This window comes from Schistocerca piceifrons, chromosome 3, assembly GCF_021461385.2.
Source record: "Schistocerca piceifrons isolate TAMUIC-IGC-003096 chromosome 3, iqSchPice1.1, whole genome shotgun sequence".
Classification (NCBI taxonomy): domain Eukaryota; kingdom Metazoa; phylum Arthropoda; class Insecta; order Orthoptera; family Acrididae; genus Schistocerca; species Schistocerca piceifrons.
In genome coordinates, this window is record NC_060140.1 from 478,661,579 (window position 1) to 478,687,080 (window position 25,502).

At 42.4% G+C, this 25,502-nt stretch overlaps 1 protein-coding gene and 1 non-coding gene across 2 annotated transcripts in view; one reads left to right on the plus strand and one right to left on the minus strand.

Annotated features, from left to right (window-relative positions):
* Positions 1-25,502, minus strand: part of LOC124788751 (probable sodium/potassium/calcium exchanger CG1090) — a 123,309-nt gene that overhangs the window by 93,415 nt on the left and 4,392 nt on the right. The window contains exons 2-3 of the mRNA XM_047256032.1: positions 17,495-17,546; positions 10,409-10,712 (exon numbers count right to left, since the gene is read on the minus strand). Of these exons, the coding sequence (XP_047111988.1) occupies positions 10,409-10,712; positions 17,495-17,546 (356 nt within the window). The remainder of the gene's footprint in view (positions 1-10,408; positions 10,713-17,494; positions 17,547-25,502) is intronic.
* On the plus strand, positions 5,036-5,110 carry Trnat-ugu. Its single transcript has one exon. It is a non-coding gene; the product is annotated as a tRNA-Thr (tRNA).

Genomic DNA, 25,502 nt, shown 5'->3' on the forward strand with positions numbered 1-25,502 from the left:
CTGCCCAACGTGTTTTCGATAAACTTTTTACCGTTTTGCTTCCTGGTTTCATGAAAGAAAGAAGTTTATCCCAGTGCTGTGTAGAAGCAGAGAAAAAATTATAAACGTTTTGCACTACATTGAAAAATGAACATGCTTCCCGACAACAGCTTGCAGCACTAGTGCCGACTAAATTCAAAGAATGTGCTGCTCAAGGCACATAACGCGCTTTCGGATTTCGTTCTTTAATGCGTGCCTGCAAACCAGTGTACATTCCTGACACATTGCTTGCGTTGTCATGTGACTGGCCCTTACAGTCAGTAATATCAATGGAATTTGTAGACGGCCTCAGCTAAATTTTCGTACTTGTGTCCCAGGTTTGTTAAAAACAGAAGCAAACGATCAACAGGTTCGCCATTCTCGTTCACATATCTTAATATGAAAGATAGTTGATCAATATGTGAAATGTCCGCATTGTTGTGGTCTTCAGTCCTGAGACTGGTTTGATGTAGCTCTCCATCCTACTCTATCCTGTGCAAGCTTCTTCATCTCCCAGTACCTACTGCAACCTACATCCTTCTGAATCTGCTTGGTGTATTCATCTCTTGGTCTCCCTCTACGATTTTTACCCTCCACGCTGCCCTCCAATACTAAATTGGTGATCCTTTGATGCCTCAGAACATGTCCTACCAACCGATCCCTTCTTCTGGTCAAGTTGTGCCACAAACTTCTCTTCTCCCCAATCCTATTCAATACTTCCTCATTAGTTATGTGATCTACCCATCTAATCTTCAGCATTCTTCTGTAGCACCACATTTCGAAAGCTTCTATTCTCTTCTTGTCCAAACTATTTATCGTCCATGTTTCTCACTTCCATACATGGCTACACTCCATACAAATACTTTCAGAAACGACTTCCTGACACTTAAATCTATACTCGATGTTAACAAATTTCTCTTCTTCAGAAACGCTTTCCTTGCCATTGCCAGTCTACATTTTATATCCTCTCTACTTCGACCATCATCAGTTATTTTGCTCCCCAAATAGCAAAACTCCTTTACTACTTTAAGTGTCTCATTTACTAATCTAATTCCCTCAGCATCACCCGACTTAATTCGACTACATTCCATTATCCTCGTTTTGCTTTTGTTGATGTTCATCTTATACCCTCCTTTCAAGACGCTATCCATTCCATTCAACTGCTCTTCCAAGTCCTTTGCTGTCTCTGACAGAATTACAATGTCATCGGCGAACCTCAAAGTTTTTATTTCTTCTCCATGGATTTTAATACCTACTCCGAATTTTTCTTTTGTTTCCTTTACTGCTTGCTCAATATACAGATTGAATAACATCGGGGAGAGGCTACAACCCTGTCTTACTCCCTTCCCAACAACTGCTTCCCTTTCGATTGTTGATTCATGTCCGCATTAGAACCTACTATTATAGAGAAATCTTTGGCCTGTTTTATTTCACTTATGACAATTCTTTTTATTCGTTCAGGTAGAAGCTCTATTATTTCATCGCAGATTGATGAAGAAAGATAACTTGCATGTCTCTGCCCTGGATTTCCATATGGTTCAATGTGCTCTGCCAGAAAAGGATAAAACTCGGCTATAAGTTCAAGAGACATCATAAACTGACCAATATGTAATGAATGGAATCTTTCAACGTGTCCACGTAGGGGACGTCTACGGCTTCTTCACTACTGCAAACACCCTTTTCAACACACTGCACCAGTACATTTCCTCTTGCCTCAACATATGACTCTAAATGGTTATCTATTGTTCCAAGTGACTTTTTTTCTTTTTAAGAGTGATAACTCAGAATTTTTGTAATCAAGTGAATTCTCATGATGAGATAAAATATTAGTAATATTTTTCCAATTTGCAGTACCATTAATAGCAATCGCCGTCTTACCTCCCAACAATTTACATTGTGCACAAAAAAAAACATCACAGGTGCTACAGGAGTATACTAGAAAATCACGCAAAATTGATTCACCATTTAAAAGTTAACGGTAAAAAACATTTTGGCCCAAATATCTGGTTTCATCGCCTATTGATCTTCTTGACTTAGAAAAATCACCGTTACCATTTTGATTAATGCCACGTTGTAAGAAAATGTCGATTGTTGATTCATTGACACACCATTCTGCAGGATCATCATTAACGAGGTTATTTCTTTTTGTAATGTCTGACTTGACACTTAGTTTTTCGTGAAATTAGGAACAATTTGCTTTTCTTCATTTTAACTTTTGTTTCGTCTGAATGTACTTCTTTTACAACAGCTGCAGTGTCAGAAATATCATCCGTACTATTTGAACTCGAAGTCGAACCAGCATCATTTTCTACGAAAAATTTATCTACTCTGCCAAGCGTTTTTAGAACATTGTCTTCTCGTTCTCGCCTTTCCTTCGATAATTTCCGAAATGACGCCCCCACTTAATTGTGCACGTTTGCTTTTTTCACTGTTATTCATGTTAAGGCACTTCCAAAATTGTCAACAAACAGTCAAAACAAAAGAAAAAAAACTGTAAAAGGAAAGAAAGAAAGCTGTATCCAGTTCCAATCGTACTACACCGCACATGAGCACAAAGCTTTTTACTTTAAACACGGCACACGAGCACAAAGATTTTTTTCCATTAAACATGGAGCGATGAACTGACCAACTCGCATTACTCGACGTAACTGTGCTATGAAAGAACGACAATGCAGAAAAATTTAATTTCACTGTCGCTTGTTTCTCTGTTGTCAGTGAACAGTAGAAGTACACCGCCGGCTGGAATTCGTCTCGTAACGAAAACGGGACAGTCCTTTTTGGCTTCTGTTTCCCGTGTCGCCGGAATTTTACCTGGAACGCAAAAATGTTCTCTATATTCTTGACACTGCCTTTCTAATTTAAAAAGCAAAATATTTTTGCAATTTCTTGCAGTGGGGTGTGCTGGATCGACTCTTATCCCACTTATTCGTACAACATTTTAGCAGTTTCTGTGGGCAGAGAAGACAGACTACAAAGATTAAGTAGTCTTGTTGGCAGTTGACGTGGTGTGTTGTCATTTGTGTGAACACTGCTGTTATGTCTACACGCAAATGCTCATTTTGTTCCAACATAAAATAAAAATAACCTTTCCTCGAAGAAACAAAGCTTGGTTAAGAAGTTTAATATAACATTTGCAATGTCACGTACTATTCGTTTGTACAGAGTGGGAACTTTGACATCGTGCAGGCTGCAGCATAATAAATGAGACAAACGAAAGCCGGTTTCTTCTTCTTTTTTCGCCAAAAAAGTAACTAAGTAAATAAATAAATAAAATTAAACTGTTGTGAAGTGTATTTCACACATTAATAGATAATCTGTTTATGTTCTTTTCGTATAAACATGTGTAAATGTAAAACATTCCCAGTATCAACATGTTCTGTTAAACGCATATCATTAAATCAAAGCTCAGATATTGAAGACCACAGAGCTTTCACGTTAATTACAGTAATTGAGGGTTGACTTGATACTTCCCCGTAATTTCTACAAGAAATTTAAGTAGAGTCGGGTTTTACATACTGAGACCCACACATGTCACAGTATTTAAGAAACTGCTTATTAGTTTATCACAACTTTTCAGTGGTCCCGGTATTTTCACGGGGAAAATATGGTGGGATTAAGTAGAAGCCTACAACATTCTCGGAATAATAACGTTTCAAACACTGTATTGTACATTGCTGTCCTGACAGCTTACTTTAAAATATTTTGAACAATCATGAAGATGATTCCAGACAGAAACCCAATGTTAAATTTCCATTCAGTCACCAAGTAAACTATGTATATTTCCAAGCTTGAATTGTCGAATTTTGTTCTTAAGGCTCATTTAAACTAGCAAGTTGTTTAACAATATTAAAATTTTTTGTCGTTTGTAAGCGCAGTTATCCGCCACTGGTGACGTTATAAACGAACTGGTCTCTTGTTGAGAGAAATGTGTTCGTCACCAGTGTGAGAATGTTGAGAAATAAATATGTAAACATGAAGTATAAAGATGTAGACTATTAATAAAGTTTATTTTATTTAGAAAGCTTTAAGAGTTCTCACATAAAAATTCGGAGGTATTACTTTTCAGCACGCCCTCGCAGTTTGGTGCAAGAATAAATAAAAAACCTGAATTTCTAGTGATCTTTGTTAACAATGTGAACCTAATAATACTGTATTGTGGGGTAAGTTCGTAGTAATGTACGGCAGTGTCATGGGCGTCCCCAGAAATTTATCCATGGGGATTGGGGGAAGGAGGCGGGGCAATACTCTAAAATTTGGATTTTTGATATAAATGAATTGGGTAGTTTCGAGACCACTAATGCTACAAGAACTAAATTTTATAACGGACACAAAAAAACTTATTATATGCCAAAGCACTGGTGGTTAGGTATCCGCTCACTTCTAGAAATGAGTGAGAATTCTGCAGTGAATAAGAACTCTATACTCCATATTCTGGAGCAGGAAGTGCCTGTTAAGGGGGGAGAGGGGGCAAAGGGGAGAGGGCCCTTGCGGGCACCTATGAGCAGTGCAACGTAATACGTAAATAGACCTTATGCGCATATTTTTAAGGAAACAGAATTACCTCAAAAGGTCTCTTCGCACCTTCGAAAATGGAAACAGTTTTATATCACTGCTCCGTATTTTCCAGTGCTTGAGAAGTACTCCACAATCATGTGCGCACAGTCTTAAAAAGCGTTGTCGTACTTATTCAGTTGTAAACTGCTAGGTGTCCATTTAATTATCATTTCATTTCTAGCAAAGCTGCATGGTCATCCACGGTAACTGTTCTTTCGGAAATAAATATTACCGTCATATATAGTTAAAATATGGCTTCCCGGCCATTGACCTTCTTGTGCGAACGCACACGCTATGCCCGAACTCGTACGGGACTTGGTAGATTAATCTGCCACGAGTAATGAGTATGAAGGGCAAACATCTATTAGGCGCACTACGAATGTAGTGGTGTGGACATGTTGGGAATGTGGATCTCACGGGGAGCGTGCAAGGGATAAGTCCCTGCAGACGCACTATCCTCTGTGCCCGCGGTGGCTCAGATGGATAGGGCGTCTGCCATGTAAGCAGGAGATCCCGGGTTCGAGTCCCGGTCGGGGCACACATTTTCAACATGTCCCCAATGAAGTACATCAACGCCTGTTTGCAGCTAGGGTGTCCATTTAATTATCATTTCATTTCTAGCAAAGCTGCATGGTCATCCACGGTAACTGTTCTTTCGGGAACAGATACTACCGTCATATATATAAATTGCTAGTTGTTAATTTTTCCCCGAAAAGCTGGGCAGGGCCCCAGACAGTGTGGTCCCCGTAACACACGATATACTGTATGAATAAACCAGCCCTAAGCATCTGGCGAAAGCTGTATGGGAAGGCATATCCCTATCGCTAGACTTGTGTGCTTTGTGAACTCTCGGAGCGCCATCACAAATAGACGATTACAGTTTTATAAATTAAAATGTGGAATAATAGTTAGAGTATCATTTCGTACATTGTTTAAAAAAATCAACGTTTAACGTCGCACAATCTCCAGAGTGTATCATAGCTTAGGGTTACTACCATCCGTCCGCCAAAAGGAGAACACGTCCTCTTTGTATTTTGGTTGTGTCGGCAAGCATTTTTAAATTTCGTAAAATTTCTGGCATTTTGCCCTATATGAATTTCATATTTAAATTGTTCCGATTGATTTTTATTAGTTTTATTTAATTTCGCTCCTTTCACGAACATACTCTCTGATGAATAATAAATAATTTCAATTTCGAGCGCTTATGATCTTATACGTAGGAATCCTTGAAGCATGCAAGAAACGTCTCCAAGCGGTACGTAATTAACGCCAATGACCGGGTTCAGTATTGGACAGGTGGAGTCAATATGAGTAAGAAGAAAAATGTTATTGTCAGCTTTCCTTCTATTGGCTATTATTCTCAGTAAATAACAGATTTCTCGATCAAAAATGCAGAAACACATTAGCAATGATCACTAAACTCTGTACCTATTGCGATGAAATTTTTATATGAAACTTCCTGCCAGATTAAGACTGTGTGCCCGACCGAGACTCGACTCGGGACCTTTGCCTTTCGTGGGCAAGTGCTCTACCATCTGAGCTACCGAAGCACGACTCACGCCCGGTCCTCAGCTTTACTTCTGCCAGTATCTCGTCTCCTACCTTCCAAACTTTACAGAAGCTCTCCTGCGAACCTTGCAGATCTAGCACTCCTGAAAGAAAGGATACTGCGGAGACATGGCTTAGCCACAGCCTGCGGGATGTTTCCAGAATGAGATTTTCACTCTGCAGCGGAGTGTGCGCTGATATGAAACTTCCTGCCAGATTAAGACTGTGTGCCCGACCGAGACTCGAACTCGGGACCTTTGCCTTTCGTGGGCAAGTGCTCTACCATCTGAGCTACCGAAGCACGACTCACGCCCGGTCCTCACAGCTTTACTTCTGCCAGTATCTCGTCTCCTACCTTCCAAACTTTACAGAAGCTCTCCTGCGAACCTTGCAGAACTATCACTCCTGAAAGAAAGGATACTGCGGAGACATGGCTTAGCCACAGCCTGGGGGATGTTTCCAGAATGAGATTTTCACTCTGCAGCGGAGTGTGCGCTGATATGAAACTTCCTGGCAGATTAAGACTGTGTGCCCGACCGAGACTCGAACTCGGGACCTTTGCCTTTCGCGGGCAAGTGCTCTAGCATCTGAGCTACCGAAGCACGAATCACGCCCGGTCCTCACAGCTTTACTTCTGCCAGTATCTCGTCTCCTACCTTCCAAACTTTACAGAAGCTCTCCTGCGAACCTTGCAGATCTAGCACTCCTGAAAGAAAGGATACTGCGGAGACATGGCTTAGCCACAGCCTGGGGGATGTTTCCAGAATGAGATTTTCACTCTGCAGCGGAGTGTGCGCTGATATGAAACTTCCGATTAAAACTGTGTGCCCGACCGAGACTTGAACTCGGGACCTTTGCCTTTCGCGGGCAAGTGCTCTGAGCTGCCGAAGCACGACTCACGCCTGGTCCTCACAGCTTTACTTCTGCCAGTATCTCGTCTCCTACCTTCCAAACTTTACAAAAAAAATGGTTCAAATGGCTCTGAGCACTATGGGACTTAACATCTATGGTCATCAGTCCCCTAGAACTTAGAACTACTTAAACCTAACTAACCTAAGGACAGCACACAACACCCAGCCATCACGAGGCAGAGAAAATACCTGACCCGCCGGGAATCGAACCCGGGCGTGGGAAGCCCAAACTTTACAGAAGCTCTCCTGCGAACCTTGCAGAACTAGCACTACTGTGAGTTGGTGTCCTCATTTCATGACAAAGACTTCCGTCCTGCGCTTCAGTTACATCAATCACTGAGTGTAAACAGTTGCTTGATGACCTTGGGCACCACTTAATCGACGTCATGTTTCTCAATAACGATGAATTTTGCAGGATGATAAGCCATACCTAATTGGGCTACGATTTTCGTGGATTACAGATTGTATTGAAGAAACATAAATAAAAAAGCTACCAGTCAGATGTGTTGGACGAACTACATTCACTTAAACCATGACCAGTATCGAAAAAATTCTTATCCATCTCCTCGACATTCGATGTGAGTGTTTCATGCGTTTGGCGCCCATTTTAGTGGCAGAAGGCGCTCTGTTCGCATATCAACATGAATAATTTAACAGTCTAAACACGAATAGGGAATTTTTTAAGATGATCATTAGTTAAGGGAATGAAGTTCAAAAGACGCATGCGAATTATTCTTTCCAATACGGTCTGTATTTCTGAACTGTTACGGAGTTGCTTCGTACGCTATAATTTCTTTCCACATTGCCTTTAAGAGTATCTCGCCAAATGATTTCATACAGACCGACAGCTATTCTCCATAAACCAACATGAAGTATTTGGCAGAGAGTAATTTTCACTGTATAATTGCATTGGAGTTCTTCCTTGTTATTTGCTGATGAGGGCTGGCGTTGGCCTAATTGTTCGTTCTAAGCAATTCTACAATGAAGCGCGAAAGAAACTGGTATAGGCATGCGTTTTCAAATACGGAGATGTGTAAACAGGTAGAATATGGCGCTGCGATCGGCAACTCTATATAAAACAAGTGTCTGGCGCAGTTGTTAGGTCGGTTACTGCTGCTACAATGACAGGTTATCAAGATTTAAGTAAGTTTGAATGTAGTGTCATAGTCGGCGCACGAGCGATGGGACACAGCATCTCCGAGATAGCGATGAGTGGGGATTTTCCCAGATGACCATTTCACAACTGTACCGTGAATATCAGGAATCTGGTAAAACATCAAATCTACGACATCGCTGCGGCCGGAAAAACATCCTGCAAGAACGGGACCAACGACGACAGAAGAGAACCGTTCAACGTGACAGAAGTGCAACCCTTCCGCAAATTGCTGCAGATTTCAGTGCTGGGGCGTCAACAAGTGTCAGCGTGATAACCATTTGACGAAACATCATCGATACGGGCTTTCAAGAGCCGAAGGCCCATTCGTCTAGCCTTGATGATTGTACGGCACAAAGCTTAACGTCTCGCCTGGGCCCTTCAACACCGACATTGGACTGTTGATGACTGGAAACATGTTGCCTCGTCAGACGAGTCTAGTTTCAAATTGTATCGAGCGGACGGATGTGTACGAGTATGGAGACAACCTCATTAATCCATGGGCCCTGCATCTCAGACGGGGACTGTTCAAGGTGGTGGAGGCTCTGTAAAGGTGTGGGGCGTATGCAGTTGGAGTGATGTGAGACTCCTGATACGTCTAGATACGACTCTGACAGGTAACACGTACGTAAGCATCCTGTCTGATCACCTGCATTCATTCATGTCCAGTGTGCATTCTGACAGACTTGGGCAATTCCAGCAGGATAATGCGACACCCCACACGTCCAGAATTGCTACAGAGTGGCTTCAGGAACATCCTTCTGAGTTTAAACACTTCCGCTGCCCACCAAACTCCCCAGATGTTGAACATTATTGCGCATATCTGGGATGCCTTGCAACGTGCTGTTCAGAAGAAATCTCCACCCTCTAGTACTCTTACCGAATTATGGAGAGCCCTGCAGGATTGATGGTGTCAGTTCTCTCCAGCACTACTTCAGACATTAGTCGAGTCCATGCAACGTTTTGTTGCGGCACTTCTGCGTGCTCGCAGGAGCCCTACATGATATTTGGCAGGAGTATCAGTTTCTTTGGCTCTTTAGTGCAGTAGCCTAATTTTAATTTCACTGCGTATTATGTTCGCACATAGCGCCCTGAAAAACTGGATTTGGAATTTTCTAAATAGCTTTTTGTAAGTTATTGTCAGTCTTCGAGCGTCTGCTGGCTGAGATGTCTGCAAGACAAAATCAAGACTGTCACCACTGTAGTCACTGTCCAGCCTCCTTCGAATATGGTGTGTAGCGTTGCCCCTATCCCACACCTATAAAACCATATTCCATTTAAAAAAAAAAAAACACAAAAGATTTATGACACTTCCTCCGCATAAGTGTATCAAAAGGTCAAAGGCTGCCATTTGATTTACTGTCCACATTTATGTTTTACATGGTCTCCCCAAATCACTTAAGAGATGGTTCCAATGAATATGGGACATGGCCTATTTCGTTGGCATTCTCTTCAGTCTTCAGTGACATATTCGTCCATGAGACTTTAAACTCTTATCTTCCTTTCCTCGTCTTTCACTGCCCATACGTCTAAGCTATTTGTATGGAATGTTCATTTCAGTTGTCAGTTATTAATCTTGTTTACTTTTTAGGTTGGGTGAAGTGGTATCAGTTAAGTAGCAGAGCAATTACGGCTAGAATATCTACTGGAGGATGCCGCCTCTGTAACTTTTGCAAACGAGCCATCAATCCTACGGGACTTGGCTTACGTTAGAGCCAAATACACATTTATGGCAAGAATCATGCTGAGAGAGGCCTATCTACGAGAACTACAGTCTGAATGTTTGAAACTGTTTTTTTATCCGGCATTTATTAAATTACATATTATACTCATTCCAGCATATGGTTATATGTATTTTATACTGTATTTTTATCTTGGACGAACTAGAAATGTTTGGGATCAGTTTGAACACTAAAGTAGTGTATTGTTTGTCGTGTTGTGCAACTGTGCGTGTTTTCATTTTCCTTGTTTTTAATGAATAATAATATGCTTACTTGTATACGGTGTATCTTACATTGTGTTTGGTTTCTCTGCATAATACTTTTTAAAGTCTATTTTAGGATTTATATAGGCTAAGTGAAGTGCTGAAAGAGCCTCCTTTAGGCTCCTAAACTGCACTTTATACGAGATAAAACTTAGTAGTTAACTTATGTGTATCTGACGATGTTTCCAAGTGCACGCGCAACGATAAAAGGCCAACTTAGTCGCGAGTACGAAGTGTTACCCTCGCAGATGCGGTCTAGCGAGGAGACGAAGTAGTCGTCGCAGACAATGGCGAGCCCCAGGAAGGTGTAGACGGCGACGATGATGTGCAGGATGAGGCCGCCGTCCTTGCGCGCGGCAGGCCCCATCAGCGGCCGCGGGAACTGCTGGATGGCCGGCGGCGTGCAGTTCCGCGCGCGCGCGCGCCGCGGCGCCACCGTCGTCGTCGCCGGCACGGTCGCCTTGCCCGTCGTCGTGGGCGCAGGCGCCGTCGCCCTTGTCGCCGCGTCAGAGTGCGTCAGTGGCGGCGCCGGTTGCGTCGTGAGCTGCAACACAGTAAACTAGGCAATGAACAGAGTTCTCAAACATCAGGGAAGGGTCGTAAGAATAATAACCAAAGCGAGTAAACGAGTTCATTGTAAAGATCTGTCCAAATCACTAACGATTTTGTTGTTGTGGTCTTCAGTCCTGAGACTGGTTTGATGCAGCTCTCCATGCTACTCTATCCTGTGCAAGCTTCTTCATCTCGCAGTACCTACTGCAGCCTACATCCTTCTGAATCTGCTTAGTGTATTCATCTCTTGGTCTCCCTCTACGATTTTTACCCTCCACACTGCCCTCCAACACTAAATTGGTGATCCCTTGATGCCTCAGAACATGTCCTACCAACCGATCCCTTCTTCTCGTCAAGTTGTGCCACAAGCTCCTCTTCTCCCCAATTCTATTCAATACCTCTTCATTAGTTATGTGATCTACCCATCCAATCTTCAGCATTCTTCTGTAGCACCACATTTCGAAAGATTCTATTCTCTTCCTGTCTTAACTATTTATTGTCCACGTTTCACTTCCATACATGGCTGCACTCCATACAAATACTTTCAGAAACGACTTCCTGACATTTAAATCTATACTCGATGTTAACAAATTTTTCTTCTTCAGAAACGCTTTCCTTGCCATTGCCAGTCTACATTTTATATCCTCTCTACTTCGACCATCATCGGTTATTTTGCTCCCCAAATAGCAAAACACCTTTGTTACTTTAAGTATCTCATTTCCTAATCTAATTCCCTCAGCATCACCTGACTTAATTCGACTACATTCCATTATCTTCGTTTTGCTTTTGTTGATGTTTATCTTATACCCTCCGTTCAACTGCTCTACCAGGTTCTTTGCTGTCTCTGACAGAATTGCAATGTCATCGGCGAACCTGAAAGTTTTTTTTTTTTTTTCTCCATGGATTTTAATTCCTACTCCAAATTTTTCTTTTGTTTCCTTTACTGCTTGCTCAGTATACAGATTGGATAACACCGGGGATAAGGGTACATTTACCAATGAATTGTACGGATCAAATATAACTTTCGTAATTACTGCACAAAAAACTAACTTATCTAAAAAAGACGTAAAAAGAACATGTTAAGCAAGATATTCAATGTAGTGAAGATTACTTAAATAAGACCGAGTAGGAGTTTGGCAAAAAATGACACAAATAAATAACAGCAACAATAAAAAATTTATCTTTTTGCTTAACACTTTCACAGTATTTTTTCCCTTCTTATTTTTCTTCCCTTCTGTATTTCTTTTCTTTTTTTCCTTTTCTGGAGAACCTTACCCTAAAACTATGCAATGTTTAATACAAACAATTTATCCTCTCGATGAGCTCAATATCTTACTTACTACAGTGTTTTTCAAGCTAGCAAATGGGAAGATGTGATACACAAAATGAGAACCAAACATCGTCGCTATGGTTCTGACGTCAGACGACAGTGTGTGTTGCGTCACTTTGTGAAACAGTGTGTGTATAATCAATAGTGAGTACTGTGTACAGTTACTGGGACTGGGAACGAACAGAGTAGCACTAGACTTTTGTATTATTAATGCTTCTTTGTAAAAAAGTGTTGTACACTAGGGATAAACTGAAAGAAGTGGCGCTGTTTTAAACAGATTGGTCACGTATTCTGGAATGTGGAGGCTTTATCGGGTTATCCTGTATTAAGTTTTCCGTGGCTTCCCTAAATTATTTCAGGCAAATGACGAGATGGTTCCCACTAATAAGGCCACAGCCGACTACCTGTTCCAAGACATTTAAGTATGTAAATAAGTATATATACTGTATGAAACACGTTATTTTTGTTGTTCTTCAACTGTAATACCAAGATATGTCTCATATCTTTGTAAAACTTATCTATAATAAAGCTACCGCTATTGAAAATAGCATTGCATTTCTAACGGCCTCGTCGTCTACGGGCCGTTAGGTGTGTCTCGAATGGTCAGAATTACTGAGTACTACAGTTTACCGTTTTACTGAAGTTCTTCCTAGCCTATTCAGTAAAATTTTGTTATAATATTGTGTAATATTTAGTCTGGTTTGAAACGTTGGAAGATCAAGACGTTGTTACTGTGCTGACTACTCTGCTTTGTTGTAAGTGGAAGAAGAAAAGGTGGATGAAAATTTGGTATAAGGAGCGTCAAAAATTCTCTCAAGAAATCGGGTATTGACAGCTGAGGTTGACCGACATAAATAATTTTTTAAATATTTTTTTCCACACAGCCACATGAGCATTTCAAAAAGACTTCACCAGTTTCGACCAGTTTGTTCTTCAGACAAAAGACATATGCCGCATGCGGTTGCCGGAAAAAAAACTAAGTCACAATCACTTCGTTTCTAAAGCGGTGTGTAATTTTTTTCCAAAGGTGAACGATTTTACGCGAGACCATTGTGCTCACTGAGCGCCGTCATCTGCAAGAAAACTCTTCTCCTCGAAACATCGAAATGTTGGTTCTCTACGTATTTCGTCAGTGCCTGCGTCATTTCCCTTGTCTATTATTCGTTTAACATTCTGCAATTCGTTCTTAAACGATGAAATTTTTTAAAAAGATTTTTCCTATTTGCTGTAGGGTATTTCTCTTTCTATGTAATGAGCAACACGTATCTGTCTTAATTCTGTTTGCCTTTCATCCGCTCTAAGAACCTACACTGGCGGAATGTTTCCACATTTCGATGCAATCTGATATGAATGATCTCTCTTCTTGTTCATAACTCATTTCAATAAGATAATATGGTAGCGAACATAAAGAACAGCAGAGACTATACTTCAACGAAATACATATGAGCCTGGCAAGCATATTGTCAATGCTGCCCACTGACGGCACAATATTTCTTAGCTCACGGAACGTACAAACAAAGTTTTTGATCTGCTTAATATTATTCTGGGACCTTTCGATTTAAACCACACATCCCGATGTCTAGGGCAATGAGTCCCAATCTGACGGTGTATTGTGTATTGAACCGGGGACCTAGAAACGACAGAGAGGATTCGTCCCGCCATAGCCCTCAGTGGTTCACAACCACACAACAGGCCACAGCAGTCCACCCACCCCACCGCCGTCCTACACTGAACTGTGTGGTTCGGCTCCCAGTGGACACTCCCCCTCCCCCGCCGGGAACGTCTCATACCAGACGAGTGTAACTCCAAATGTTTGCATGGTAGAGTAATTATGTGTACGCGTACGTGGAGACAGTGTTTGTGCAGCAATCGCCGGAATAAGGGGAACCAGCCCGCATTCGCCGAGGCACTTGGAAAACCGCCTTAAAAACCATCCACAGGCTGGCCGGCACACAGGACCTCGACACTAATCCGCCGGGCAGATTTGTGCTGGGGACCGGCACGCCTTCCCGCTCGGGAAGCAGCGCGTTAGACCATGCGACTAGCCGGCTGGGCTGACCTGAGGGTAAAATTACCCCTCCGAGATGTAAAGTATAATTTTATGAAAGGTAAAACAAAAAGGATTCAATTGTGTTTCAGTCAGGAAATTAAATTATTTTTAAAAGGTAATTACTACTATTAATTCACTACAGCATGCTTGTGAGGGGGCGACCCACCCAGGGGTAAGCCGGTTCGAATTCTGGTGGTGGAAAAAATTTTCGCTGCCCATACTTGATTGGCAAGAGGAGGAGAGGTGGTGATGTAAAGTACCTGATCACCAGTCTTTGCGCCAACGTTCTTGGTTAAAATTCAAACCTCTCTGCAGTGTCTCATGAAGTAGGGACATATAACACCGTTGGTGATAGTCCGTCCGTCGGATGGGGACGTTAAGCTTGGCGCCACCACGAGGAGTAGGGCATGTGCTGGCACTGGGTTTCACGCTTTCCCTTCTCTCATCATCATCATCATCATCATTATCATCATCATCATAAAACACAAACGTTACACACCATGCCACACACACACACACACACACACACACACACACACACACACACACACATACATACATATAATGTTACAAATATTGTAATCGAACACGGTGTAAACACATAAGCAAGAAAAAATTATTATTAATATTCCAGAAGATATAATCTTGAGCTCTTAAATTACCAATAATTACGTTTCTTTTTTAAATACTACCCTTGACACGTCACACAACGTGGCGGAGGTTACAGCTCGTGAAACGAATGTATAAACATCATCATCTTGACGTAGTCCACCCATTACGCACATACTAAGTACTTTTTAGTATGCTTGTATGGCAGTAAAACTGAGACACATACATCAGATATACGTAAACACCTCACGAAAATATCTCCTCCGAACTGCAGGTAGTTCTCGCAATAGACCAGAAATTACGAAATAAGGTACACTGCCAGACAAAAGGGAAAGAGTAAACGAAATGAAACTTTACGGGTTGAAAGCGATCCGATCTTACCTGAGTGATTACGAGATAGTGTCAAATTTACAAAGAACTTGGCAGTATGAGCCTACTTACGATTATGACGTTGTACCTCCTGTGGCCTGGATGCATCCACTTATCTGGTTGAAAAGAATCACATAAAGCCATAGTATCCTCTCCTGAGGCAAAATGGCCCACAGCTGTTGTAACTTGGCTTTATATTACGGATACTGTTACTGGGGCAGAGTTGATGTCGGAGCTGGTCCCACACGTGTTTTTTTGGGGACAAATATGGAGATCTTGCTGGCCACACGAGTACCCCAAAATCATGCAGACAGTCAATAGAGACACGTGCCATATATGGACGAGCATTGTCCTGTTAGAAAATGGCACAACGATCCTCTGGCACGAGAGCTAACACACGAGGATGCAGGATGTCCAGGACATAGTGTTGTGACATCAGAGTCTCATTAATCATTATCAGATGTGAACTCAAGTCGTAGCCAATGGGTCCACACACCCTGATGCCAGGAGTCACGCCACAGTATCCATCCAGAATATTGAAAGAGTGGGATGTCTCGCAGGGTCAGTGTAACGCTCGCTGATGACAGTCATCTGTGACAATAAAGAACCACTGTTTATCACTGAACACAACGTGACTCCATTCATCAGAAGTCCCTCCTTTCCAATTACAGCACTACTTCAAATGCAGGTGTTACGGGCACGCTGTACCTGGGACGGTAATTCTCAAGTCTGGCTGCTGCTAGTCCCTGCCCATGGTGTGGGATGACAAAGTATGTTGCAGGCAACCCATTACTTGTTCTCAGATGGGAGGCGCAGATGTAAAGGGGTTATCATGTGTTTGGTGCACAATATGGCGATCCTCCGTTGTGGTGGTCGTATGTGGTTGACCAAAGTCTCGATGATGGGTATGCCTGCCCTCACATTCCCATGCAGTACAACATCGAGCCACTGTCACATCCGAATGCCCCAGAAATCCGGAAATTGCACGATTCGGTAGGCTCGCAAATAGAAACTCGCAATGAAGTCCCTTTCAAAATCTGTCATGTTCCAGGTTCCGATTACTCTGTTTCACACATGTAGATGGCGTCTATGTGCCCTTGACAGTGATCACTCAACATCTGGAACCGTTCATCCCCCTTTATACCATACCAGACTCAGTAACAAAAGTGAACACGAAGAACACTATTGCACTCTGATTAACCATCTACCAGTCACTGAACATATGGAGCCGTTAACCACCCTTATACACTGTACCATGCTTGGTAACAAAAGTGAACATGAAGAACATTAATGTACTCTGATTAACCTTGTACCAGTCACTGAACATCTGGAGCCGTGAACCCCCCTTATACACTGTACCATGCTTTGTAACAAAAGTGAACACTGAGAACACTAATGCACTCTGATTAACCTTCTACCACTCACTGAACATCTGGAGCCATTAACCCCCCTTATACACTGTATCATGCATGGTAACAAAAGTGAACACGAAGAACACTAATGCACTCTGATTAACCTTCTACCAATCACTGAACATCTGGAGCCGTTAACCCCCCTCATACACTGTACAACACTTGGTAACAAAAGTGAACACGAAGAACACTAATGCACTCTGATTAACCTTCTACCAATCACTGAACATCTGGAGCCGTTAACCCCCCTTATACACTGAACAACACTTGGTAACAAAAGTGAACACAAAGAACACTAACACATTCTGATTAACCTTCTACCAGTCACTGAACATCTGGAGCTGTTAACCCCCCTTATACACTGTACCACACTTGGTAACAAAAGTGAACACGAAGAACACTAATGCACTCTGATTAACCTTCTACCAGTCACTGAACATCTGGAGCCTTTAACCCCCCTTATACACTGTACAACACTTGGTAACAAAAGTGAACACGAAGAACACTAACACACTCTGAGGAACCTTCTACCAGTCACTGAACATCTGGAGCCGTTAACTCCCCCTTATACACTGTACCACGCTTGGTAACAAAAGTGAACACGAACAACACTAATGCACTCTGATTAACCTTCTACCAGTCACTGAACATCTGGAGCCGTTAACTCTCCTTATACACTGTACCTCGCTTGGTAGCAAAAGTGAACACGAAGAATACTAATGCACTCTGATTAACCTTCTACCAGTCACTGAACATCGGGAGCCATTAACCACCCTTATAGGCTGTACCACACTTGGTAACAAAAGTGAACACGAAGAACACTAATGCACTCTGATTAACCTTCTACCACTCACTGAGGTTTGCAATTTTAAACATTTAAATATTCGAAAATGGTGTGGAGTTTCATGTCCCACCATGTCTTCTGGATGCCTCACTTTTCTTTGTCAGGCAATGTGTTTCTTTAGCAGTTTTGAGTGGTGCAGCGAACCGGCAGAGCGCCTCACCTCGTCGGCGTGGGCCGAAACCGGCGTGGTGGTGGCGTGCGCGCCGCGCGAGCTGGTGTGAGCCGCCACCAGCACCAGCAGCGACACCAGCGCGGCGCACCACTGCGGCCGCCACCGCCGCCTCCGCGTTCGCGTCCGCGTCATCGCCGCCGCCGCCGCCGCCGTCTGCAACACGACAACCACCACCAGATTTGCCACACTGCAGGCTCACGTTCTGTGGTCTACTCAGGTTCCGGACATCTTTCTCAGTGTCAGCGAGCGACTGAGTACGAAACGTGTCATTGACAGCTAGGTCACTGTTCATTTCTTGACCGGCCACGAGACATTCCCCACGCGTTTGCTGCGTGGGAACCTCGGCAGAGGGCTGACTGTGCCTGTGGAGAGAGAGGGGCCCTCGAACACGTACTTCTATACTGTGACTCTTGGGTGCAGCAGAGGCGACTAACACTATGGCTTACACAGCAGACTTTGTGGAACGGTGTCAACGACTGTGCAGACAGAATATCTAGGGGAATATTTAGGGCGCTACATCTTCCAGCGACGAGAGATCAGGTAGCAACGAGCACAGGAGACGACTGACTCCACAGACACGACTGTTGAGAGAGAGAGACAAGTAGTTGTGGTAGCAGATCAGGAGACAGCGGCACAGGCGAAGATGTAATAACATCGAATAAGGACTAAATCGAAAGCAGTGATATAGGCTAGGTGATACACCAGAATTGCTAGCTATTAACGTAGATGGATCCTGTAGCACTAGGCATGGATCAATATTGATCACTTCATTATACGAGACAACATATCACACACACACGATACAGATCGTAAAAACACGTACACTATAAAAACTATACATAGGATCATAACTAAAAGCGATTAGGGATGTTCACCGGAATGACATAAAAACAAGTGTACATTGAGATTAATATTAGACAAATGCTGAAATAGAAGACAGCACATGCTGCCGTGTAAAGTAAACGAAATGTAGAACCCAATCTATACGTAGTATCACGAAGTCTGAGGACGAGACGCTCAAAGGACTGCTGAGGCCTTCGTCATCGTCTGCGAGTAGTAGTAGTAGATAGGTCGGTAGCCGGCCAAGAGCGAGAGGTTTGTTATACTTCTGAAGTACTCCCTCTTGGAAAGAATCTGCGGTGGCATTCTATAAATCTAAATTCTTTCCTCTATTTCGTTTTTCCTATATCCTTAATACATAAATTCTTAATTTTGTCACTTCCTTTTCCGAATTAGATTTAAGTCTCAAATATATAAAATTGCAACTGTTAAAATAGTAATAAACAAAACGAGCACCATTTTATGTGCATGTGCTATTTAATACTGTGAAAACACGACGTGTTTTAATCACTAAGTCGCAACGGCATGCCCCAGAAAATGTTTTCTAGCACTCCCAAACTGCGAGATTCGCGTATGCGAGGGGGGAGAAGGGGTAATCTCCACGTGACTCGTGTTTACGTTTCGTGATTTTGGTGTTTTTCTATCCCGCCAAATAATAATAATAATAAAAAAATCGGATTTAGGTAACTGGATCTATCAAGTGAATTAAATGGTTCAAATGGCTCTAAGCACTATGGGACTTAATATTTGAGGTCATCAGTCCCCTAGACTTAGAACTACTTACCTAAGGACATCACACAGATCTACGCGCGAGGCCGGATTCGAACCTGCGACCGTAGCAGCAGCGCAGTTCCGGACTGAAGCGCCTAGAACCATTCGGCCACAGCGACCGGTAGTGAATTGAAATACGTTTACATAATCACAGAAGACTAATATGTTATCAGCTTCATTTTACTGATTTTATTTTGTTTCCACGTTATTAGCAGATCAAGCATTAATCGTGTTGCAGAACAAGAAGTTATTTTTGTTGTTTTCTAAGGAAATTCGACTTATTAAACAGTCAAAACTAAACTGTTCTTTTCCGCAGAGGCATGCAATTTACTTGAAACTAAGTGTTTCATTTCATACTATTGACTAGTTTCAACTGTTCGCTCAATTTCTTGTGTACATTTTCATTTTCTTGTACGTACAGCATTACGCCAAACATGAGATAATATGTTACCGGTACTCTAAGATAATTGTCACCACGAATACCACAGTGAAAAGTTTAATACCAGGTACTTTCAGTGTGAATCTGGACATAAGAATGCTCTATTTGAGCTGAATTATGCATTTTAGTGAGATTTACGAAATTACGATGGGCTTGGAGTAGGGCCTATTCTCTGCTGTCCCGTTTATTTAATGACATACTGTAAGCTCTCTTAATGCTATGTGTGTACGAACACACGTAAATATTCACTTGAAGAGGAATAACAATGAACAGGCAAATTTGATCAATAGTACTGACTACAATGTTTTACTTCAAATATGGCCCTTTTGAAACAAAAGAGCCTTCCGTGAAACACCATGTTTTGCGTTTACAAAACATGGTTCAACACTAGTCTCGTACCTCCTCTACATTTGACGTTAATTTGTTTGCTTTCGTCTTACATTTGCAGAATGCCATTCTTTGGAAAATTGTAGACTGGCAGAACAACGTAGTTAAACGTAGTAATTGCCCATGTCGCTTTTTATATATTCCTAGAGCAGAATACAAACTGCGAGTTGTATAGTTTCTTGGCTTCGTAGATAGCCTTGTCAATTGTTTATACAGTTTGAAATCGTGATGAAATAACTTATTGTCCTTAGTTCTGGTGTATACGAGCAACTGTTTATTTTTCGCAAGAAGTGTATTTTTTCTTACTAGAATTTTGCAGCGCTGTGTAGATTTAAACCTGACTGGAAATGATGCATAACTGTATTGCAGAGTAGGAAAAAACAGTTTTGTGTTAAAGTCACCACACAGCAAAATACTGGGGTACTTTGTGCTGCAAAGTTTAGTTTTGAAATGAATATTGTGCCAAGAAATGCTTCCTTATTGCATCCTTTATCTGGGTAGGATATGATGAAACAGTTGCCAGTTGCCCTAAGTATAACAGCTCTGTACGTCCCCCCTGAACAATATGCCGTATTGCTGCTTATGGTCATATGATGTCCCTGTATGCACTAAATTCCAAACAGAAATGCGACGGAAAGCATTTGAGCAGAGCAAACACCGAGCACGGGATCCATATCATTGTAGCTGCGCATGAGCAGTAGCACGAGTTTTCTGGCGTTTCATAGTAACCCTCTGGCAATGCTCAAACGAGCCTCTGAATTAGTAGGAAGGATTCTGAGAAAATTCAATGCATCTGTAAAGGGAATCATATGCAAGACCCTAGTGTGACTTATTCTAGCTTATTCTAGAGTGTTATTCCAGTCTTTGAAGTCCGTATCACATAGGTATGAAAACAAACATGAACAAACTCAAAGATGTGCCGCTAGCAGGCTGGTATAGCCCATACGAAAGTGTAACAGAAAAGCTCAGGAAACTTATATTAGAGTACCTGGAAGAGAGGTGACCTATCCGCATCCTCTACACCTCCCACCACCTCGATCCCCCTCACCCCCCGGGTTGCTGCTCTCCTCTTCAATCCCCGCCCTCTGCCACGTCTTCACTGTTGTGTGCCCCCTACCCTCCACCTCTACACCCTTCTTCTCCTTTCCCAAGGTGGCTTCCGTCAACTCCACCTCCCGGATGATGCCCTCTGTCCCTCCATTTATCCCTCCTATCATCTCTGATCCTCACACCCCCTCTTTTCCTCTGTCCTTTCCCCGGGCTCCCTCTTCCCCCCCCCCCCCTTCCATCCTGTTTTCTCCCAACATAACCTCTCTGCCTACCTTCTCCCCCCCTCCCCCCGAGTCCTTTTGTATACCCCCTCCTCTGCCTTTCCCCACTCCCTGTCGCGTCTGCCCAGCACCTGCCCCCCTCTTATAGGTCCTCGTCCTCCATCGGTTCCTTTCCCCCCTCCCCCGACTTTGTTTTTTCCTCTCCTTGCTCCCCTTTCCTTTCCCATCGTCTGTCCACGTTCCCCCCATCTGCCCTCGACTGTCGTATATCGTATTTGTGCCAATTTTTTAGTGCAGTGTTCAAGTGAATGTTCAGTGTTGTTCATCTTTCCAAATTGTTGCGAACAGAAACCATGCTGTCGCTGGGTGTAAATTTTATATCTCCTGCGAACAGAAACCAGACTGTCGCCGTGTTTTTTTAATTGTCTGTCTATTCTTCTACCTGTCTGCTTCATATGTATTTTATTAGCATCATCAACCCTTTGTTCTATGTTTTAAGTTCCACGATTTTCCGCCGTTTTACCATTAAAGTCACAGTTTTGACGCCTGCTTTTATTATTTGTTATCCTCATCTTTTTAAAACAAATTCTGTAGGCTGAAGAGCGGCGTACTAAACTGCTGCCAGCCCGCCCCCTTCGGCGGAAATCGAAACTCAATAAAGGAAAAAAAGGCGACATTGTTCTCGCGAGAGCCTGTTGGGTAAATTTAGAGAAGCTGTGTTTGAAGGTGACTGTGCGATGGTTATGCTGTCACAAATGTATGTCTTGCGTATCCGCCGGGATGTCCGAGCACGTTAAAAGTGCCGGTTCCGGGATACGGTGAGACGAACTTGCCCCGGATAGAACGACGATGGCTGGCGAGCCGACCAGCCTCGACTTGAGTTTTAAACGGTTTGCCACATCCAGATACGTAAATACCAGGCTGGTACGCACGTCCCACGCTAGACAAATATTTAGAAAACTTTCTCACACTTGAACTTCGAATTACTCTAGACGCAAATAGGTCGGACGCACCGATTCCTCTCCGCAGTGGTGGCGTCAGGAAGGCCATCCGGCCACCAATTACCGCTAACATTTACTTGAATCCACATAACGATGCCGACCCCGTACGAAAAACAGGATAAGACGGAAGAACAACAAGAAGAAGAATACACATCGCGCGTAGGGATCACGAGAAAAAGATGAGAGAGATTAGGGTGCCTACAAAGGCATATAGACAGTCTGTTCCTCCGCTGAATACGCGAAGGGATTAGGACCGAAAACTGATAATGTTGATATTATATGCACTCCGCCACGCCCTGTACAGTGGATTATGGGACTATTTCTGTAGATTTTGATAAAGAGTGATCAGGACATGTCCTTCTAGAAACGTGTAATGGTACTTACTTCTACAGCACTTCAAAAAGACAAAGCTGTTTCTATCGATCCTACCAGCTAGAGATGATTTCGTAGCATTACTGTAGTACTCAGAAATTTTATTCTACATCTACATACCAATTATGTAGTGACTGATTTAACTACGTTAAGGCTCTGCGTGGTGAAACGAATTAAATACCTTACATTTATTACACGTAAGGTAACAGCAAGTAAGTGCAGCATCTATAGTTCTATGATACTGAAACGTTAGGTATACCAGCTGCAGAAAATGTAAATAGAACACATTGCAATTGTTTTATTTTTATAAAAATGTTCTGTTGTGGACCACAGCTAGTTAATCTAGTTACCTTTTACAAAACATAATTACAAACCATTAGCATCTTTCCATCACTGCGATTAATATGATTAAGACAAGAAAACAAAAAATGGTCATTATATTAAGAAAAGGTCTCTAACGGTCATTGTTGCTGGATTTTAGTTAGTGTTCCCTTGAACAAGAAGACCTTACAGTTTGGGCCTGTTCGACTTTCTTCATACTTGCAGGATTCAAAGATCAGGTCGCAGACATCAGTTTCCTAAAGGAGTACGATGCACCTTTCAAAAACACCCTAAAAATCTAATTTGAAGATTTCCGAACGCAGTTAACTTTAAATAATTACGAACTTCTGAACCTAGCAGTTTGTAACAGTATGCCTAGCATTTCTGTCTTGTAATCCCGAAGGTTGGAGGTTCGAATCTCTAATAAGAACTCTTTTTACTTTTATTTATTTGAATTTCATATTTGTTATCAAACTGAAATGTTAATTAACAAATACTGAATAGTTATTTTCTAACAAAAACATTTTTTTATTTAGCTGCTGGTCACACAAAAACGTTAATATGCAAAGCAAATAAAGGTTTGGTACTAAAATACGAAACATTGAAGAGAAAAAAATTTAAACGTAGCAGGTAACTACAAACATAATATTAAAAACAAAAACAATATTGCCTGAATAAAAGTGAAGCAACCAGAATGGGAAGACGAAACGAAACTTCACGGGCCTAGCAGATACGTGATGTTACTTCAGTGATTACCAAATCGAGTCAAATTTACAAAGAACTTGTCGATAAGAGCCAAATTATCAGTATGACGAACTCCCACTGGACTGGACATAGGTACTGATTCGGTTGGGAAGGGTATCTTCTTCTGTCCTCTCCTGAGGTAAGATGACTCACAGCTGTTATAACCCATACTCGATTGTGATACTGAGGTGGAGTTGACGTCAGAGCTGTTCCCACATGTGTTCTATTGGGGACTGATGTGAGGATGTTGTTGGATATGGGAGTACCTCACCAACATGCAGGCAGTTTCTAGGGACGTCTTTTTGTAGACGAGCATTGCCCTGTTGAAAACTGGCAGCACGATACTGTCGCATGTGAGGTAACACATAAAGACACTGAATGTCTGTGATGCGCTGTTGTGGCATCACAGTTCTGCGCGTCGTTACCAGCCGAGACGTGAAGTCAGATGTGATGGCTCCCCACGCCACGACTCCAGGTAACAACAGTAAACGCGAACTGCAAAGTGCACTCTGATGGCCATTCTTTCTCTCAAAGGGAATTGCAACTCTACATCTATATACATACTGCGCAAGCCACAGCATGGTGCATGAGTGAGAAAAAAACGACAGCCTATGGGCCTCCGCACGAGCCCTAATTTTCTTTATCATGTCTTCGCAGTCCGTACGTGAAATGTACGTTGACGGCAGTAGAAGTGTTCTGCAGTCAGCTGAAAATGCCTGTTCTCGAAATTTTTCCAACAGTGTTTCACGAAAAATAGGTAATCATCCCTCCACAGATGCCCATTCGACTTCACGAACCATCTCCGTAACACTCACGTGTTGGTCGAACTTACGGGAAACAAATCTATCAATCTGAATTGCTTCTATGCCTCCGAGCTGCTGGGGATCACAAACACTCGACAAGTACTCAATAATACGTCGCATTGGTGTTCTACACACAAATGAGTTACACTTCCCTGAACTTTTCCCAATAAACCGAACTCCACCAATTGCCTTCCACACTACTGCCTTTGCGTACTCATTCCGTTTCGTATCAGTTTGCAGCGCTACACATAGATATTTAATCAATGCGACAGTGTCAAGCAGCACACCACTAATACTGTATTCGAATGCTACAGGATTGTTTTTCCTACCAATCTGCATTAAATTACATTTTTCTACATTTAAAGCTAGCTTCCTTTCATCACACTAACTAGAAATTTTGTCAAATCCATCTTGTATCCTCCTGCGGTCACTTATCTTCGACACTTTCCCGTGCACCACAGCATCATCAACAAACAGCTGCAGACTGCTGTTCACGTTGTCTGCCAGATCATTTATGTACATAGAAAATAGGAGCAGTCCTACCATACTTCCCTGAGACACTCCTGACGATATCTTTATCTCTGATGAACGCACGTCATCTCGGATACGTACTGGGTTCTGTTACTTGATTAGCCTTCGAGTCACTCACATATCTGGGAATCTAGTCCGCATACACGGATCTTCGTTAACAGTCTGCAGTGGGAAATCGTGCCAAATGTTTTCCGGAAATCTAGGAATATGGGATCAGCCTGTTGCCCTTCATCCATTATTTGCTATCGGAGTTTCGCATGAGGAATAGTTTCTAAACCCGTGATGATTTGGGGACAGAAGTTTTCTCTGTCTCAAGGAAATGTATTATATACGAACGTGGAATACGTTTAAGGATTCATTTTCTAAAATTCATCACGTGCACTCCACAAGTACTCCTCTACCCGATTAGCCGCTTCCTGTGTGTACTGCACCCTTGACCTATCAAGGAGAATCCTACAAATCCCCACCCGATAACGGAGGTCCAGGAATCTGCAGCCAACACCGTCACAGAACTGA